Source organism: Zonotrichia leucophrys, unplaced genomic scaffold, assembly GCF_028769735.1.
Source record: "Zonotrichia leucophrys gambelii isolate GWCS_2022_RI unplaced genomic scaffold, RI_Zleu_2.0 Scaffold_75_219274, whole genome shotgun sequence".
Taxonomy (NCBI): Eukaryota; Metazoa; Chordata; class Aves; order Passeriformes; family Passerellidae; genus Zonotrichia; species Zonotrichia leucophrys.
Window position 1 is genome coordinate 160359 of NW_026992280.1, and position 21004 is coordinate 181362.

At 54.2% G+C, this 21004-nt stretch overlaps 1 protein-coding gene across 1 annotated transcript in view; it reads right to left on the reverse strand.

The window, feature by feature from the left end:
• The window catches only part of BOP1 (BOP1 ribosomal biogenesis factor), a 41927-nt gene that overhangs the window by 15616 nt on the left and 5307 nt on the right, over positions 1–21004 (reverse strand). Inside the window, exons 3-10 of the mRNA XM_064737556.1 lie at positions 13615–13732; positions 12380–12481; positions 10272–10484; positions 6625–6786; positions 6418–6498; positions 5735–5804; positions 3403–3535; positions 1629–1809 (exon numbers count right to left, since the gene is read on the reverse strand). Coding sequence (XP_064593626.1) covers positions 1629–1809; positions 3403–3535; positions 5735–5804; positions 6418–6498; positions 6625–6786; positions 10272–10484; positions 12380–12481; positions 13615–13732 — 1060 coding nt within the window. The remainder of the gene's footprint in view (positions 1–1628; positions 1810–3402; positions 3536–5734; positions 5805–6417; positions 6499–6624; positions 6787–10271; positions 10485–12379; positions 12482–13614; positions 13733–21004) is intronic.

The window sequence follows — 21004 nt, forward strand, 5'->3', positions numbered from 1 at the left end:
AGATCCCGACCCTCTGGATCATCCCAGGGCTCCTTGGGGTGGGATTGGGATTGGGATCCAGGTGAGATCCCAAAATCCCGACCCTCTGGATCACCACCGACACCCAGTAGTCGCCCTTGCTGTGCCAGGTCACCTGCGTCACCGGCTGGGAATGCAATGGGATTGGGATTGGGATCTGGGTCAGATCCGAAATCCCGACCTCCCGGATCACCATGGAGACTCTGGTTGTGCCATGTCACCTGTGTCACCGGCTGGGAATGCAATGGGAATGGGAATTGGGTCAGATCCTGAAATCCCAACCCTCTGGATCAACATCAGGGCCCAGTAGTCACCCATGCCGTGCCACGTCACCTGCGTCACTGGCTGGGAATGGAATGGGATTGGGAATGGGATTGGGATCTGGATCCAGGTCAGATCCCAAAATCCCGACCCTCTGGATCACCAACAAGGCCCAGGAATCGCCCTGGCTGTGCTGATCCTGGCCAGATCCCGGGAATGCCGATCCCACCCAGATCCCAAGAACACGGATCCCACCCAGATCCCGGGAATGCCGATGCCTCCAGGATCCTGGGAATGCCAATCCCACCCAGATCTCAGGAATGTCGATCACTGGGTGCCAATCCACCCCGGATCCGGGAATGCCGATCCCACCCAGATCCTGGGAATGCCAATCCCAGCCAGATCCTGGGAATGCCGATCCCAGCCAGATCCCAGGAATGCCAATCCCTGGGCGCCAATGCCACCCAGATCCTGGGAATGCCGATCCCAGCTGGATCCGGGAATGCCGATCCCAGCCAGATCCCAAGAACACCAATCCCACCCAGATCCTGGGAATGCCGATGCCTCCCAGATCCTGGGAATGCCAATCCCACCCAGATCTCAGGAATGTCGATCACTGGGTGCCAATCCACCCCGGATCCGGGAATGCCGATCCCAGCTGGATGCGGGAATGCCGATCCCAGTCAGATCCCGGGAATGCTGATCCTGGCCAGATCCCGGGAATGCCGATCCCACCCAGATCCCAAGAACACAAATCCCACCCAGATCCCGGGAATGCCGATGCCTCCCAGATCCTGGGAATGCAAATCCCACCCAGATCTCAGGAATGTCGATCACTGGGTGCCAATCCACCCCGGATCCGGGAATGCCGATCCCAGCCAGATCCCAGGAATGCCAATCCCTGGGCACCAATGCCACCCAGATCCCGGGAATGCCGATCCCACCCAGATCCCGTGAATGCCGATCCCATCTGGATCCTGGGAATGCCGATCCCACCCAGATCCCAAGAACATCGATCCCACCTGGATCCCAAAAATGCTGATTCCAGCCAGATCCTGGGAATGCCAATCCCACCCAGATCCCAGGAATGCTGATCTCACCCGAATCCTGGGAATGCTGATCCCAAAAATGCCAATCCCACCCAGATCCCGGCAATGCCGATCCCAGCGGGATCCCGGGAATGCCAATCCCACCCAGATCCCAAGAACACGGATCCCACCCAGATCCTGGCAATGCCGATCCCAGCGGGATCCCGGGAACGCCGATCCCACCCAGATCCCGGGAATGCCGATCTCACCCAGATCCCAAGAACACGATCCCCCCCAAAATCCCGGGAATGCCGGTCCCACCTTGCCGTGCTGCACGCGCAGGCGGACGCCCCGGGCGCGCTCCTCGGCGCCGGCCGGCTCCCAGCGCACCGGCTGCGGCCGCTCCTCCTGCGGAGCCTCCCACGCCTCCAGCAGCTGATCCGTGCCCGACACCAGCAGCCGGTCCCCCAGGCCCGCGTTCACCAGCAGCACCTGCTCGTCCCTGCAAAATGGGAAATCCGGGATCAGGGAATGCCATGGGATCAGGGGGAATCCTCTGGGATCAGGGAAACCATCCCAGGAACACCTGCTCATCCCTGGGAATGGGGAAATCTGGAATCAGGGGGAAATCTGGGATCAGGGAATCCCATGGGATCAGGGAACCCTGCCCAGGAACACCTGCTCATCCCTGCGAAATGGGAAATCCGGGATCAGGGAATGCCATGGGATCAGGGGGAATCCTCTGGGATCAGGGGGAATCCTCTGGGATCAGGGAACCTTCTGGGATAAGGGAACCCTGCCCAGGAGCGCCTGCTCGTCCCTGGGGAATGGGAAACGCGGGATCAGGTGGAAATCTGGGATCAGAGGGAAATCTGGGATCAGGGAATCCCATGGGATCAGGGAACCCTGCCCAGGAGCACCTGCTCATCCCTGGGAAATGGGAAATCCGGGATCAGGGGGAAATCTGGGATCAGGGAATCCCATGGGATCAGGGAACCCTGCCCAGGAACACCTGCTCATCCCTGGGAATGGGAAATCTGGGATCAGAGGGAATCCTCTGGGATCAGGGAATGCCATGGGATCAGGGGGAATCCTCTGGGATCAGGGAATTCCTCCCAGGAGCAGCTGCTCGGCCCTGGCGAATGGGAAATCTGGGATCAGGGAATCCTCTGGGATCAGGGGAAATCTGGGAATCCCTGGGAATGGTCTCAGGGCACTCACACGGCCACGGCCACCAGGCAGATGGAGGGGTTGGGAATGATCCCAGGGAAATTTGGGAATGTGGGAATGTCCCAGGGCACTCACACGGCCACGGCCACCAGGCAGATGGAGGGGTTGGGGTCCCAGGGAAATTTGGGAATGTGGGAATGTCCCAGGACACTCACACGGCCACGGCCACCAGGCAGATGGAGGGGTTGGGGTTCCAGGGAATGATCCCAGGGAAATTTGGGAATGTGGGAATGTGGGAATGTGGGAATGCTCCCAGGGCACTCACACGGCCACGGCCACCAGGCAGATGGAGGGGTTGGGGTTCCAGGGAAATTTGGGAATGTGGGAATGTCCCAGGGCACTCACACGGCCACGGCCACCAGGCAGATGGAGGGGTTGGGAATGATCCCAGGGAAATTTGGGAATGTGGGAATGCTCCCAGGGCACTCACACGGCCACGGCCACCAGGCAGATGGAGGGGTTGGGGTTCCAGGGAAATTTGGGAATGTGGGAATGCTCCCAGGACACTCACACGGCCACGGCCACCAGGCAGATGGAGGGGTTGGGGTTCCAGGGAATGATCCCAGGGAAATCTGGGAATGTGGGAATGCTCCTGGGACACTCACACGGCCACGGCCACCAGGCAGATGGAGGGGTAGGGGTTCCAGGGAAATCTGGGAATGTGGGAATTATCCCAGGGCACTCACACGGCCACGGCCACCAGGCAGATGGAGGGGTTGGGAATGATCCCAGGGAAATTTGGGAATGTGGGAATGCTCCCAGGGCACTCACACGGCCACGGCCACCAGGCAGATGGAGGGGTTGGGGTTCCAGGGAATGATCCCAGGGAAATTTGGGAATGTGGGAATGCTCCCAGGGCACTCACACGGCCACGGCCACCAGGCAGATGGAGGGGTTGGGGTTCCAGGCCACGCTCTTGACCACGGATCCGACGGGCAGCGTGCGCAGGCAGCGCCCCGAGCTCACCTCCCAGAAACGCACCGTGCCGTCATCCGAGCCTGTGCCGGGAACAACGGGATAGTGATGGGGAAACAACGGGGAAACAACGGGATAACGACGGGATAATGATGGGGTAACAACGGGATAACAACGGGATAACAATGGGGTAACAACGGGATAACAACGGGGAAACAACGGGATAACGACGGGATAATGATGGGGTAACAACGGGGTAACAACGGGGTAATGATGGGATAACGATGGGATAACAATGGGATAACAACGGGATAACAATGGGATAACAACGGGGTAACAACGGGATAACAACGGGGTAACAACGGGGTAACAACGGGGTAACAACAGGATAACAACGGGATAACAACAGGATAACAACGGGGTAACAACGGGATAACAACGGGGTAACAACGGGGTAACAACAGGATAACAACGGGATAACAACAGGATAACAACGGGGTAACAACGGGATAACAACGGGGTAACAACGGGGTAACAACAGGATAACAACGGGATAACAACAGGATAACAACGGGGTAACAACGGGATAACAACGGGTAACAACGGGGTAACAATGGGATAACAACGGGTAACAACGGGGTAACAACGGGATAACAACGGGGATAACAATGGGGTAACAACGGGGTAACAACAGGGTAACAACGGGGTAACAACGGGGTAACAACGGGATAACAACGGGATAACAACGGGATAACAACGGGGTAACAACGGGGTAACAACGGGATAACAACGGGGTAACAACGGGGTAACAACGGGATAAACGACGGGGTAACAATGGGGTAACAACGGGGTAACAACGGGGTAACAACGGGATAACAATGGGGTAACAACGGGGTAACAACGGGATAAAACGGGATAAAACGGGGTAACAACGGGGTAACAACGGTGGTAACAAGGGGTAACAACGGGGTAACAAACGGGACAGTGATGGGGAAACAATGGGATAACAACGGATAACAATGGATAAACAATGGGATAACAACGGGGTAACAATGGGGTAACAATGGGATAAATGGGTAACACGGGGTAACAACGGGGAACAACGGGATAACAACGGAGTAACAACGGGATAACAATGGGATAACAGGGGTAACAAGGGATAACACGGGGTAACAACGGGACAGTGATGGGGAAACAATGGGATAACAATGGGATAACAATGGGATACAAGGGATAACAATGGGATAACAATGGGATAACAAGGGGTAACAATGGGGTAAAACGGGGTAAAATGGGGTAAGAACGGGATAACAACGGGGTAACAACGGGATAACAACGGGTGGTAACAACGGGTAACAACGGGTAGACAATGGGGCAACAACGGGTAACAATGGGATAAACGAACGGGTAACAACGGGTAACAACGGGGTAACAACGGGATAACAACGGGATAACAACGGGGTAACAACGGGGTAACAACGGGGTAACAACGGCGTAGAGGGGAATGGGATAATGGGGATAACGGGAATGGGGATGGGATAATGGGAATGGGGAATGGGAAAATGAGAATGGGATAATGGGGATGGGAAAACGGGAATGGGATTATGGGAATGGGAAATGGGGATGGGATAATGGGAATGGGGAATGGGAAAATGAGAATGGGATAATGGGGATGGGAAAACGGGAATGGGATTATGGGAATGGTATAATGGGAATGGGATAATGGGAATGGGATAATGGGAATGGGGATGCGATTCCCGGGAATGGGGATGGGAATGGGATAATGGGAATGAAAAGGGAATGGGGATGAGAATGGGATAAACGGAATGGAATTGGGATAACAGGAATGGAGATGGGGATGGCATGGGAATGGGATAATGGGAAGGGGGATGGGACAATGGGAATGGGATTCCCAGGAATAGGGATGGGAATGGGATTGGAATAATGGGAATGGGGACTGGATTTCAGGGAATGGGGATGGGGTTGGGAATGAGGATGGGAATGAGATAATGGGAATGGGATAATGGCAATGAGATAATGGGATTGGGAATGGGATAACGAATGGGATTGGGACTCCAGAGCAGCTGGAAAAGCTCTGGAGTTTTCCGGAGGCACCGCAGGACGGGGCCAATCCCAGGATTCTCCCCCGGAACCGAGGTTGGGATTTTCCATGGGGAAAAGCCCCAATCCCAACCCTGGCCCCGGAGCAGCTCTGGGTGGAGCTGGGCTGTGGATCCATGGGATTTATCCTGGGAATTCCCAATCCAGGGATGAATCCATACCTGACACCAACCACTGCCCGCTGGGGGAGACGCTGATGGTCCGCACCAGGCTGGAATGGCCGCGGTAAATCTGGGAAAAAAAACGGGAATGAGGGAGAATCCCAACCCCAAGGAGCTCCAATGGGAGCATTCCGGGTCTCCGATTCCTGGGAAGGAGACGACTGGATTTGGATTTTGGGAAGGAGGAGAATTTGGGATTTCTGGGATTTGGACCCCCAGGATCTGGGCATCTCAGGGAAGCATCCCCCACTCCCATTCCCATCCCACAATCCACGGGTTCACAACCCTTCCATGGGGAATATTCCCAAAAATCCCACTTGGCCATTCCCTTTCTTTTCCCCATTCCCTTTCTGGGGCATCCCTCACCTTGGATATCTCCCCACCTCCCCATCCATGATCCACTCCATCCAGCCAACCCATCCAACTCCACCAAATCCCTGCTTGCCCCAAAATTCCAGGGGAATTTTCCCAAAAATCCCATCTTGAGCCCATTCCCTCTTTCCCCATCCCTTTTTCCCTGGGAGCAGATCCCAAACTCCACCTGGATCAATTCAATCCCAATTTTCTCTGGGATCATCCCCCCCCAGCGCCCTCAGCCTCTCCCGGGAACTCCCCCATTCCCATTCCCACCAAATCCCTGTTTGCCCCAAATTCCAGCTGGAATATCCCAAAAATTCCCTCACCAGAGCCTGGGTGGTGGGGAACGGCTGCAGATCCCTCGGCCGGGGCAGTTTGGGAATGAGATCCTCGGGATCCACGTTGACCTGCGGGACGGACACCACACCAACACTCAATCCCACCTGCTCCCGACGCTCCGGCCGGGAATTCCGGCATTCCCGACCCAACATTCCCGTTTTTTTTTTTTTTTGTGGGATTTTTGGGGTGCGCACCCTCATTTTGCGCTGTCGGGGGCAGAGGTAGAGGTCGAGGCAGCGCTCGAAGCGCTCGTGGATGAAGCGCGGGTAGGCGGGAACGGCGCGCAGGCTCGGGAAGCGCCGCGGGAGGAAGGGCAGGCGCCGCTCCGACGGATCCTGCTGCTGCCAGGCCAGCTCCTGACGGGAAAACAACAATGGGAATGTGGGATAATGGGAATGGGATAAGATAATGGGGATGGGGATGGGAATGGGAAGGGAAGCGGCGGGAGGAAGGGAGGTATGGATTTAGGATCTGGGAAAAAAAATGGGAATGGGGGGAATGGGAAACATGGGAATGGGGCCGCGGGAGGAAGGCAGGCGCCGCTCCGACGGATCCTGCTGCTGCCAGGGCCAGCTCCTGCGGGAAAACAACAGGGAATGTGGGATCATGATGGGGATAAGAATGGGAATGGGAATGGCGATTGGGATAAAAGGGAATGGGGAATGATGGTGGGAAGAAATGGGGATGGATAGGGATGGGGAAATGGGAATGGAAGCGCCGCGGGAGGAAGGGCAGGCGCCGCTCCGACGGATCCTGCTGCTGCCAGGCCAGCTCCTGACGGGAAAACAACAACGGGAATGTGGGATCCATGGGATAGTGGGGATGGGGATAATGATAATGGGGATGGGAATGGGGATGGGAAACAATGGGGAATGGGGAATGGGAAGCGCCGCGGGAGGAAGGGCAGGCGCCGCTCCGACGGATCCTGCTGCTGCCAGGCCAGCTCCTGCCGGGATAACAACAATGGGAATGTGGGAATGATGGGATAGTGGGAGGAATGGACATGGGATAATGGGGATGGGAATGGGAAATGGGTGAATGGGGAACGGGAAGCGCCCGGAGGAATGCCAGCGCCGCTCCGACGGATCCTGCTGCTGCCAGGCCAGCTCCTGCCGGGATAACAACGGGAATGTGGGAATGATGGGATAGTGGGGAATGGGATTGGGATAATGGGGATGGGATTGGGAATGGGAATGGGGAATGGGGAATGGGAAGCGCCGCGGGAGGAAGGGCAGGCGCCGCTCCGACGGATCCTGCTGCTGCCAGGCCAGCTCCTGACGGGAAAACAACAATGGGAATGTGGGATCCATGGGATAATGGGGATGGGGATAATGGGGATGGGAATGGGAAACAATGGGGAATGGGGAACGGGAAGCGCCGCGGGAGGAAGGGCAGGCGCCGCTCCGACGGATCCTGCTGCTGCCAGGCCAGCTCCTGCCGGGATAACAACAACAACGGGGTAACGGGATCGTGGGAACGGGAAAAACGGGATAACAGGATCATGGGGATGGGATGGAATGGGGATGGGGTCATGAGAAGCCATTCCCAAGGATGGGGATCACAGGATGGGAATCCCAGGCCAGCTCCTGCGGGAATGCTGGGAGAGACAGGGAACCACGGTGGGGAGCGTGGGAGAAGGTGAAGGGGATAATGGGGAAATGGGGAATGGGAATGGGGAATGGGATAATGGGATAGTGGGGAAATGGGGAATGGGAATGGGGATGGGATAATGGGATAGTGGGGATGGGATAATGGGAATGGGAATGGGGATGGGAATGGGATAATGGGGATGTATTGGAATTAAATACAACACCACACTGCAACAGGGATGGGGATGAGAAAAATGGGAATGGGAAGGAGAATGGGATGGGGACAATGGGAATAGGAATGAGATTTGGAATGGGGATGGGGAATGGGATGGGACAATGGGAAATGGGATAATGGGAAATGGGAAAAAGGGGAATGGGAATGAGGATGGGGATGGGAATGGGATAATGGGATTAGGAATGGGGAATGGGGATGGGACAATGGAATAACGGGAATGGGGAAGGGATTGGGAATGGGAAATGGGGATGAGATAATGGGAATGGGATGATGGGAAGAGGAATGGGAATGGGATGGGATGCCCTGGGCTGGGGAAGAGCCATTCCCAAGGGTCAGGATCGCTCCTTGGCCGGGATTTTCCAGCCTCCTGATCCCATTGGGATCTCTCCCTCCTCATCCCACGGGAGCTTTTCCCATTGGGATTTCCCTGCCTGTGTTCCCCTCATCCAACCCCTCTGGATCCAAATCCCACTCCAGAGCCTCTCCCAGTTATCCGGGGACAATCCCAATCCCTGGGGAGCGACCCCAAATCTCCCTCCATTCCACAGGATCCGGGAACGCCCTGGGTGGGAATTCCGAGCTGATCCCATTCCATGGGCAGTGACAACTCCCAAAGCTCCTCCCATCCATGAAACACCCCACAAATTCCCAGGAAAATCTCCCTCGATTCCATAGGAACCTGGAATGCTCTGGGTGGGAATTCCATGGGTGGCGACAATTCCCAAAACTCATCCCATTCGTGAAACATCCCCACAAATTCCCTGGAAAAACTCCCTTGATTCCACAAGATCCCGGAATTCTTTGGGTGGGAATTCCGAGCTGATCCCATTCCATGGGCAGCAACAATTCCCAAAACTCATCCCTGGATGAAACACCCCACAAATTCCCAGGAAAAACTCCATTCCACAGGATCCTGGAATGCCCCAGGTGGGAATTCCAAGTTGATCCCATTCCATGGGCAGCGACAATTCCCAAAACTCATCCCTGGATGAAACAACCCAAAAAATTCCCTGGAAAAACTCCCTCCATTCCACAAGATCCCGGAATTCTTCGGGTGGGAATTCTGAGCTGATCCCACTCCATGGGCAGCGACAATTCCCAAAACTCACCCCTGAGCAATTTTCCTTTTTCCCAAAAATTCCCAGGAAAAACTCCCTCCATTCCACAGGATCCTGGAATTCTCCAGGTGGGAATTCTGAGCTGATCCCATTCCACAGGCAGTGACAATTCCCAATTCCCAATTCCCAATTCCCATCCATGAAACACCCCACAACTTCCATGGAAAAACTCCCTCCATCCCACAGGATCCTGGAATCCTTTGGGTGGGAATTCCGAGCTGATCCCACCCCATGGGCAGCGACAATTCCTGATTCCCAATTCCCAATTCCCATCCATGAAACATCCCCACAAATTCCCAGGAAAAACTCCTCGATTCCACAGATCTGGAATTCTTTGGGTGAGAATTCCAAGTGATCCCACTCCAAGGGCAGCGGCAATTCCCAAAACCCATCCCTGGATGAAACACCCCACAAATTCCCAGGAAAAACTCCCTCCATCGCACAGGATCCTGGAATGCTCTGGGTGGGAATTCTGAGCTGATCCCATCCCACAATTCCCAAAACTCATCCCTGAGCAACCTCAGGGATGAAACACCCCAAAAATTCCCAGGAAAAACTCCCTCCATTCCATGGGATCCTGGAATGCTCCAGGTGGGAATTCCATGGGCAGTGACAATTCCCAATTCCCAATTCCCATCCATGAAACACCCCACAACTTCCGTAGAAAAACTCCCTCCATCCCACAGGATCCTGGAATTCTCCAGTTGGGAATTCCGAGCTGATCCCACCCCATGGGCAGCGACAATTCCCAAAACTCAGCAACTTCCCCACAAACTCCCAGGACAAACCCTTCCAAACCCAACTCGATGCCCCCAAACCCCCTCCATAGAGCGGCCCCGCGGCGTTCCCGGAATTTCCCGGCATTCCCGGAATTTTCCGGAATTTCCCGGCGCTCCCACCTCCTCGGGGCTGAGCAGGAACTCCGGGGGCGGGTTGTAGGACTCGGCGTGCCCCGGCAGCGGCGCTTTGGGCGCGGGCACGTGCATGCGGTGCCGGCCCAGCACCGCGTCGGGGTCCTCATGCGCCCACAGGTCGTAGAAGGTGGGAGCGCCCTCGCGCGGCTTCCGCGGCTGGATCCAGCCCATCTTGATGGCGTGCACCAGCTTGGAGACCTGCGCGGCCAAATCCACAAATTCCCGGGATTTGGGATGGGAAACGAGGAGGTTTCTGTCCTCCGCATCCCAATGGAGCTGTTCCAGCCTCCTCAGCTTTCCATGGATCTCTCCCCTGGGTTCCCACCTGGATCTTTTCAATCCCTCATTCCCCATCATGGATCTTTCCAAACTCCTCATCCCACCTGCATCCTCCTCAGCTTTCCATGGATCCTCCTGATCCCACCTGGATCTTTCCAAACTCCTCATCCCACCTGGATCCTCCTCAGCTTTCCATGGATCCTCCTGATCCCACCTGGATCTTCCCAATCTCCTCATCCCACCTGGATCCTCCTTCAGTCTCCATGATCCCCTGATCCAACCTTGGATCTTTCCAATCTCCTCATCCCACCTGGATCTTTCCATTCCCCCTCATCCCCACTGGGTGTTTCCAATCCTCCCATCCCATCAGGATCTTTCCATCTCACATCCAATGGAGTTTTCCAGTCCTCAGCTTCCCATGGATTTCCATCTTGATCCCACCTGGATCTTCCCAATCTTCATCCCACTGGATCCTCCTCAGCTTGCCATGGATCCTCCTGATCCCACCTGGATCTTTCCATCCTCCCCATCCCACCTGGATCTTTCCAACCTTCTCATCCCATCTGGATCTTTCCAATCTCCTGATCCCACCTGGATCTTTCTGGTTTCCCCATCCCCATCCGGGATCTTTCCAATCTCCTCATCCCACTGGAGCTTTTCCAGTCTCCTCAGCTTTCCATGGATCCTCCTGATCCCATCTGGATCTTCCCAATCTCCTGATCCCACCTGGATCCTCCTCAGCTTTCCATGGATCCTCCTGATCCCACCTGGATCTTTCCAATCTCCTGATCCCACCATGATCTTTCCATCCTCCTCATCCCATCTGGGTGTTTCCAATCTTCTAATCCATTGGGATCTTCCCACCCTTCTCAGCCTTTCCCTCCTCCTCATCCCATTCGGAATTTTTTCTGTAATCTCCTGATCCCACCAGGGCTTTTCCATCCTCCCCATCCCACCCGGATCTTTCCTCCCACCTCATCCCACTGAGATCTTTACACTCTCCTCAATCCAACAGGATCTTCCCAATCTCCTCAGCTTTTCCACTCTCCCCACCCCACCAGGATCTTCCCAATTTCCCCATCCCATCCAGATCTTTCCACCAGGACTTGTCCAATCTCTTCATCTCACCTGGATCTTTCCACTCTCCTTAACTTTTCCAACCTCCCCATCCCACCTGGATCTTTCCAACCTCCCCATCCCACCAGGATCTTTCCAATCCCTTCATTCCATTGGGATCTTTCCATCCTCTTCATCCTTTTCCACCCTTCTCATCCCACCTGGATCTTTCCATCCTCCCCCATCCCGTCCGGATCTTTCCATCCTCCTGATCCCACCGGGATCTTCCCAACTTTCTCATCCCACCTGGATCTTTCCAACCTTCTCATCCCACCAGGATCTTCCCAACTTCCTCATCCCACCTGGATCTTTCCCTTCTCCTTGTCTTTCCCACCCTCCCCATCCCACCAGGATCTTCCCGACCTCCTGATCCCACCTGGATCCTTCCAACCTCCCTATCCCATGAGGATCTCCCCACACTCCAGCTTTTCCAATCTCCTTATCCCACCAGGATCTTCCCAATCCCCTCATCCCACCTGGATCTTTCCAACTTTCTCATCCCACCTGGATCTTCCCAATCCCCTCATCCCACCTGGATCTTTCCCTTCTCCTTATCTTTTCCACCCTCCTCATCCCACCAGGATCCTTCCAATCTCCTGATCCCACTGGAGCTTTTCCACCTTCCCCATCCCGTCTGGATCTTCCGACCCTCCTGATCCCAGCGGGATCTCCGCCCGGAATTCCGGCCTCTCTCCCACCTTTTCCTTCTCCACCAGGGAGGGGATGAAGCTCCGTTTGTCCGCGGGCCGGTTGGTCACCGGGTGGATCCGCACCTCGTGGGTGAAGAAATCCACGGACGGCTGGAAAAACGGGAATGCTCAGACCCCAGCCCTTGGGCATTCCCGGCGGGAATTCCAGCCCTTGGGGCCTCCCCTTGGGCATTCCCAGCGGGAATTCCAGCCCTTGGGGCCTCCCTTCCCACATTCCCAATGGGAATTCCCGGGAGCCCTGGAGCCTCCCTTCCCACATTCCCAATGGGAATTCCCGGGAGCCCTGGAGCCTCCCTTCCCACATTCCCAATGGGAATTCCAGCCCCTGGAGCCTCAACTTCCCCCCCACATTCCCAATGGGAATTCCGCCCCTGGGGCCTCACCCCCCCCACATTCCTGGTGGGAATTCCAGCCCTGGGGCCTCCCTTTCCACATTCCCAGTGGGAATTCCGCCCCTGGGGCCTCCCTTCCCACATTCCCAGAGGGAATTCCACCCTTGGGGCCTCCCCTTGGGCATTCCCGGCGGGAATTCCGCCCCTGGGGCCTCCCTTCCCACATTCCCAGAGGGAATTCCACCCTTGGGGCCTCCCTTCCCACATTCCCAGAGGGAATTCCAGTGCTGGGGCCTCCCCTCCCACATTCCCAGTGGAAATTCCATCACTGCGGCCTCACCCCACCACATTCCCAGCAGGAATTTCGCCCTTGGAACTTCCCCTTTCAGCATTCCCAAAATGGGAATTCTGCCACTAGGGCCTCACCTCCTACATTCCCAGTGGGAATTCCGGCCCTGGGGCCTCCCCTTGGGCATTCCTAATGGGAGTTCCATCAATGGGGCCTCACCCCCCACATTCCCAGTGGGAATTCCGCCCTCGGCACTTCCCCTTTGAGTATTCCTGGTGGGAATTCCATGGGCCCCTGGGGTCTCCCCTCCCCTCGGGCATTCCCGGCGGGAATTCCACCGGTCTCAAGCCCTCCCCTTTCAGCATTCCCTTTGGGAATTCCAGCCCTGGCAGGAATCCCGCCCCATTCCCTTTGGGAATTCCAGCCCTGGCAGGAATCCCGCCCCATTCCCTTTGGGAATCCAGCCCTGGCAGGAATCCCGCCCCATTCCCTTTGGGAATCCAGCCCTGGCAGGAATCCTGCCCCATTCCCTTTGGGAATTCCAGCCCCTGGTCCCTCCCATTCCGATGCCACATTCCCGGCGCTGGGAATCCCTGCCCCACCTCGTAGGGGTCGAAGGCGACGTCCCCAAAGTGCCCCCGCTGCAGGCGCTGCACCAGAGCCAGCTGCTCCTCCGACAGACGCACATCGGCCCCCGTCTGCGGGTCCTGCACCGTGCGCCTATGGATGGACAGACAGATGGACACATGGATGGACACATGGACACAGCTCCGCCCCCGTCTGCGGGTCCTGCACCGTGCGCCTACGGATGGACAGACGGACACATGGACACATGGATGGACACACGGATACAGACACAGCTCCGCCCCCGTCTGCGGGTCCTGCACCGTGCGCCTGCGGACGGACAGACGGACACATGGATGGACACATGGACACACAGATACAGACACAGCTCCGCCCCCGTCTGCGGGTCCTGCACCCGTGAGCCTATGGATGGACAGACGGATGGACACACGGATGGACACATGGACACACAGATACAGACACAGCTCCGCCCCTGTCTGAGGGTCCTGCACCGTGCGCCTATGGATGGACAGACGGACACATGGACACATGGACACACGGACACAGCTCCACCCCCGTCTGCGGGTCCTGCACCGTGCGCCTGCGGATGGACAGACGGACACATGGATGGACAGATGGACACACGGATATAGACAGAGCTCCGCCCCCATCTGTGGGTCCTGCACCGTGCGCCTGCGGACGGACAGACGGACACACGGACACATGGACACACGGACACAGAGACAGATGGACAGATGGACACACGGACACATGGACACACGGACACACATGGATACAGACACAGCTCCGCCCCCGTCTGCGGGTCCTGCACCGTGTGCCTACGGACGGACAGACGGACAGACGGACACATGGATGGACAGATGGACACATGGACAGACACAGCTCGGCCCCCGTCTGCGGGTCCTGCACCGTGCGCCTGCAGACGGACAGATGGACACATGGACACATGGACACATGGACACACGGACACACGGATACAGACACAGCTCCGCCCCCGTCTGCGGGTCCTGCACCGTGCGCCTATGGATGGACAGACGGACACATGGACACACAGATACAGACACAGCTCCGCCCCTGTCTGAGGGTCCTGCACCGTGCGCCTATGGATGGACAGATGGACACACGGACACATGGACACATGGACACACATGGATACAGACACAGCTCCGCCCCCGTCTGCGGGTCCTGCACCGTGCGCCTATGGACGGACAGACAGATGGACACACGGATGGACACACGGACACACGGACACAGCTCCGCCCCCGTCTGCGGGTCCTGCACCATGCGCCTGGGATGGACAGACGGACACATGGACACACGGATGGACACACAGACACACGGACACAGACAGAGCTCCGCCCCCGTCTGCGGGTCCTGCACCGTGCGCCTATGTGTTGTGGTGTGTTGCAATATCCTGTTTTACCTTCTCCCTTCCCCCTCGCCCCTCGCTGAGTGTGCCCTGTCAATCAGGCTAACATACCAGCAAGGCGTCGTGTGATAGGTGTCCCTACTACCTTGAGACCCTGCCCCTTCACCTGGTTGGTGACTCACCTGTCCCCTCCCCTTCCCTGTCCTGAGCTTAAAATGTGAATGAGACCATGCGGCTTCATTCTGTTACCAGCAGTGGCCCAGTGCAGACGTATCTGTACTCATGGAATAAACATCTGGCTACCTTCTAGCAGAATCCATTCCCTTTCTCTCCACCATCGCCAGAAGCTCTCTCCTGAGGAGAATGGAGTCCTGTCTTGTGCCCCGCTGCACTCTGCCGCCAGCCAAGGTATCTCTGCGGTTAAACACCGCAGCGCTGCCTCTGGCCCAGCAGCGAAGGTCAGAACTGGCCTAGGCACCATCTAACTGGTTATATTGGGATACATATTCCAATATATTGGCGTCCCTGTGGGTGGCTCGACTCTGCAGCCCGAAAACGGACTCGCAGTACCTCAGAGAAGCTTCTGCCAGCCGTGCATCCAGCTGAAAGGAGCCTGGCTTCAAGACTCCCAGCTAGAGACTTTGGGAATACTCCCAGAAAAAGTTTCGTGGACTGTTCGGCGCCTTTGGAAAGCCCTGCTTCATTGTGGTGAACAGATTTTCCAGAGGAAGAAAAGGGTAGCTTCTCTTGCACCCAGAGAGAGGTCCTTTTCCGGTGGAGACCTGCCTGCCTGTACCCAGCCTACAGCTTCCATTTCACGTGAGTATCTCTGCTTTCGGTAGAGCAGAAGCTCAAAAACAGACTCTGCCGCGAGTTCTGTTCCTTTTTTGCCTTTGCATTTTGGCTGCGCAGCCCCACAGACGAGAATTCATAGCGTTCTAGTGTTAGCTTTCCTGCTGCGTGTTTCACTGTTTTTTAGAATTCGCGCCGGAGCGGGATCGCTCTCTGCCCTTCCCCCCCCGGCTCAGCAGCGTGTTCAGACACGTGTTAGGAGATTTTCTTTCTCTTTCTCTTTGCGGGGGAGGGGGGGGCTCTCTTTCCACGTGGCCGGGGACCTGCGGGGTAGGGCGTGCTCTGCACACGCGGCGGGGGGGGGGGGGGGGGGCTCCGGTTTCGGCCGCCACGTGGAGTGGCTGCTGTCTCTGCTCCGCGGGGGTGCTGCATTCCACCGCGGGGGAGGCTTTGTGTCTGCCTCTGTTCGGCAGGGCGTGCCGTGCTGCTGCTGCCCGGGAATTTTAAAAGCAGTATATACAGCTGCATTGTGAAGCTTTTGTCTGCTCGTTATCGCTTTCTATCTGTGGTTTTTTTAGAAATTGGTAGCTGATTTTAGCTTTGTTTTTGGTCAGGCGGGATTAAGTACTTTGCTTTTTAACATGGGTTCCAAACTTAGCATTGTACAAAGGGGAGTGTATTATCATATTGTTAGCATTCTAATCAAGAGTAATGTGAAATTCTCTAAAGGAAAATTGAAACAGTTTATAAGATGGCTTTTTCTGCAGTTCCCAAACATTTCCCCTGAAGAAATCCACAATATTCAATTCTGGGATAAAGTTGGGAATGAATTGATAACCTTAGGACAATCTGGCAAATTATCCTCAGCTAAATTTGTGTTCTGGAGTTTACAAATTCGAACAGCATTGCTCAAACAAAGGAAATGGAGAAAAAGCCGAATGTAAAGCCATGTGCCTCTGCTCTCCCTGTTCCTCCCTCTCCCTCTAAAACCCCTACACCTCTTTCCCCAAAAAATCCCGAGCACGTGTTAGCTTTTCGGAGAGCAGTGATGCCCAAAATGGCCCCCAGTCCCTAGGGGGTGCACAAGATGGTGGGTGCCACGTGGCATCTTCCCAAACCTGGTCTTCTTCTTCCCAAAATCCTCTTAAGCATCCCAAAATTCCTGCCCCATCCCCCTCTCCTCCTGTTCCTCGTGACACCTTCCCCCCTCCCCCCGCCTTTCCTGCAGTACCCTCAGCTCCGCCCCTCTACTCCTGCCAGGGGGCGGCTGCTGACGTGATGTCACCAGGTGACCCCGCCCTCTGTTCCCACGGTATCCCCGCCCCCTGCCAGCCCCTTGACCCCGCCCCTTGTTCCCACGGTTTCCCCGCCCCTTGCCGGCTCCCTGTCCCCGCCCCCTCCCCGGGTTCCCACGGTGGGGACACACCCACTGCCTGTCCCCAAACCTGTAGCTGTGATTCCAATGCTTCTGATTCAAGGGATACAGAGCAGGGGACAGCAGACCCAATGCATGGTGCCATGTTGTCACTGGCCCCTGTTACGTTTCAGCCTGCAGCTCAAGCTGGAGCAGCCCCAACTGCTAATTGGAGTTCTTTTGGACGACAATTGATTAAAGAGATCTGTAAATCTCATAAAGAATATGGTCCACACAGTCCATATTTCCGTGGCCTTTTAAATTCTGAATTAAGTAGGACTATTGTGGTTCCACATGATTTAAAACAATTGTTTTCATGTCTCATGACATCCACGGAATTCAAATTATGGGAATCAGCATTGAAACAACTGCTAAAAGATGCTCTCCCAAGCTTACAGGCTGATCCAAACACAGCAAAAGACAACAATGGTAACCTTATTACTATTGACCACCTCTGTGGTGAGGGTCAATGGTCTTCTCCCTCAGTCCAAGCTGCTGCAATTCCTGCAGAAACACTTGAGAAAGTAAAGGAAGCAGCTGAAAAGGCATTCTTTTCCCTCCAACCTGAGGGGCTTTTTGAGCCCTATAGTAAAATCAAACAACTACCATCAGAGCCTTTTGTGAAATTTGTAGAAAGGCTAACTAGAGCCATTGAAATACAGGTTAAAAAAGAAAATGCAAGGGAAGCAATTTTAGAAGAAATAGCGTTCACAAATGCAAATGAACAGTGTCGAGCAGCAATCCTGAGCCTTCCTATGGAACCTTCCCCTACATTAAAAGATATGCTTCTAGTCTGTAACAGGAAAGTGCCTCTGATGAGTGTTGCTGAAGACTCCAGACCAAGGCTGCTGCCAAGACCACCTCAGCGTGTTGCTGTTGCCAGCCCTGCACCTTCTCTTTCAGCACAGCAGTACCCTGGGCAGCAGCGGAGACCGGCAATGGTTGAGCCCACTAAACCATGCCTGCTTTGCAATAAGCTAGGGCACTGGAGTAACCAGTGCCCCTGAAAAGGGAATTTGATGAATTTAAAAATAGCAGGGGAGGAGAACTGCAAGCCCTCCCTGGGAGTCAACAACAAAAAAACGAAGAATAAAGCGCCAGCCTGCCAGGCGTGCAGACATAAAAGGAGCAGGCCAAGAGAATAAGGGTAGTAAAATAAATCAAGCGCGCGATAATATTAACATTTGTGTAAGTGAAGCAGGTGCTTCAAAGACCAAGTCCGCTAGTCCACTGTTAAATGTGAAACAAAATAACCTTTGTTATGATTTAAGTGATTCTGTATTAACCGCATCTTCTGTCAATGAGCCTTACAGGTTGCAGCTGACAGAGTCACTCCACCTGAAGGACACTGACTGGCATATTGTCTCTGTAAATCCTGAACAGAAAGGTACTTGGAACCAAATTCGTTGTAAGTACATCATCACTGGGGACAAAAACACACCACAAGAGATCGAAATTGCTCCGGGACTGACAACATCAGATCCCAAGCAATTTGTTCTCAGCCTGCACTGTTTCCACCCACCCCTGTTTCTTCCTAAGGGACAAATTGTTGCTCAAGCTATCCCTGTGCCATCTTTACCTGAAAATGTCGATAAACAAGGGCCCACAGTCGCCCGGGTCCAAGTTATTGGGACAGATAAACCCAAATTGTGGTGCAATGTCAGTGAGGGTGGGGAGTCTAAACGCATTGAAATGCTTGTAGACACAGGTGCAGACTGCACAGTGATTCCAGTACAAGACTGGCCAGCACACTGGCCTTTACAAAATGTTGCTGGTCACCTTCGAGGCGTAGGAGGTCTGCAATTGGCAAGGCAATCCAAAAGCATTATTCAATTCGAGGGTCCAAACGGACAATTGGCAAATATCCGTCCATTTGTGTTAGATTATTCAGAACCTTTGTTAGGGAGAGATTTAATGGCCCAGTGGGGTGTCACAATTAATATTCCAGACTCTCCACAGCATTTTTGTGCAGCAGTCATTAAACAACAGCGCCCCGCTCAAAAACTTAAGTGGAAAACAGACGAACCAGTTGATGTGAAACAGTGGCCACTCAGTAAACAAAAAATAAAAGTGCTTGAAGAACTAGTACAAGAGCAACTAAGAAAGGGCCACATTGTGGAGACCATGTCCCCATGGAACTCTCCAGTGTTTGTCATCCAAAAAGCTGACAAAAAGAGGTGGCGACTTCTCTGTGACCTCCGACAAATTAATAATGTAATTGAAGATATGGGTTCTCCCCAGCCTGGTATGACATCCCCAACAATGCTTCCTCAAGATTGGAAATTAGCTGTTATTGATATTAAAGATTGTTTTTTCCAAATCCCATTGCACCCTGACGATGCACCGCGTTTGGCATTCTCAGTCCCTTCTATCAATTCAGAAGCTCCTATGAAAAGGTACCATTGGACTGTTCTTCCTCAGGGCCTGAAAGTATCTCCAGCTATCTGCCAGTGGTATGTCTCTTCCCTGCTTTCCCCAGTGCGTGCAGCTGCAGAGAAGGCCATCATATACCATTATATGGATGATATCCTTGTGTGTGCCCCAATGATGATTTACTAACACATGCGCTTGACCTAACGATCGATGCATTGATTGTTGCAGGGTTCGAGCTCCAGGAACAGAAAATTCAAAAGATGCCACCTTGGAAGTATTTGGGCTTAGAAATTGGAAATAGGACCATTGTTCCTCAAAAACTAGAAATCAATCCAAGGATCAAGACCCTTGCGGATGTCCACAAGTTGTGTGGGTCTTTGAATTGGGTAAGACCATGGCTTGGTCTGACTAATGAAGACCTTGCTCCTCTTTTCAATTTATTGAAAGGGGGAGAGGACCCAGGTGCTCCTAGGTCTATTACCCCAGAGGCACGGAAAGCTCTAGAAAAGGTTCAGATTGCAATGTCCACAAGACAGGCCCACCGATGCCGGCCTGACCTGCCATTCAAATTTATCATCCTAGGTAAGTTGCCACACCTCCATGGAATTATCTTCCAGTGGGAGGAAAAACAAACACCTAAGGCAAAGGACACACCAAAAAAGGACCGGGACCAGAGGGACTCTCTCTTGATCATAGAATGGGTTTTCCTCAGTCACAAAAGGTCCAAGAGGCTGACAAAGCCTCAAGAGCTGATAGCAGAACTGATCCGGAAAGCAAGGACCCGGATCAGGGAGTTAGCAGGATGTGATTTTAAGTGCATTCACATTCCAGTTGAGTTAAAATCAGGTCAAAATACTATGAAAATACTGGAACAATTGTTTCAAGAAAATGAAGTGTTGCAGTTTGCTCTGGATTCCTACTCAGGACAATTTTCGGTAGCACGGCCCGCTTGCAAATTGTTTGAACAAGATGTTCAATTTACTTTAAAATTAAGAACTGCTCTAAGTAGGAGACCTTTAAAAAGGGCTCTGACTGTCTTTACAGATGCGTCCGGGAGGTCCCACAAGTCTGTTATGACTTGGAAAGATCCTCAAACCCAGCAGTGGGAGACGGACATTGCTGAGGTGGAAGGTTCACCTCAGGTTGCTGAATTGGCTGCGGTTGTTAGGGCTTTTGAAAGGTTCTCAGAACCATTTAATCTGATTACAGACTCTGCATACGTGGCAGGAGTAGTATCCAGAGCAGATCAAGCAATACTGCAAGATGTATCTAACATTGCACTTTTTGAATTGCTTTCCAAACTGGTAAAGTTAGTCACTCACCGAGAGCAACCCTTTTATGTGATGCATGTCAGGTCACACACTGACTTGCCAGGGTTTATTGCTGAAGGCAACAGAAGGGCAGATGCTCTTGCTGCGCCTGCAGTGATGGCCACTCTCCCAAATGTTTTTGAACAGGC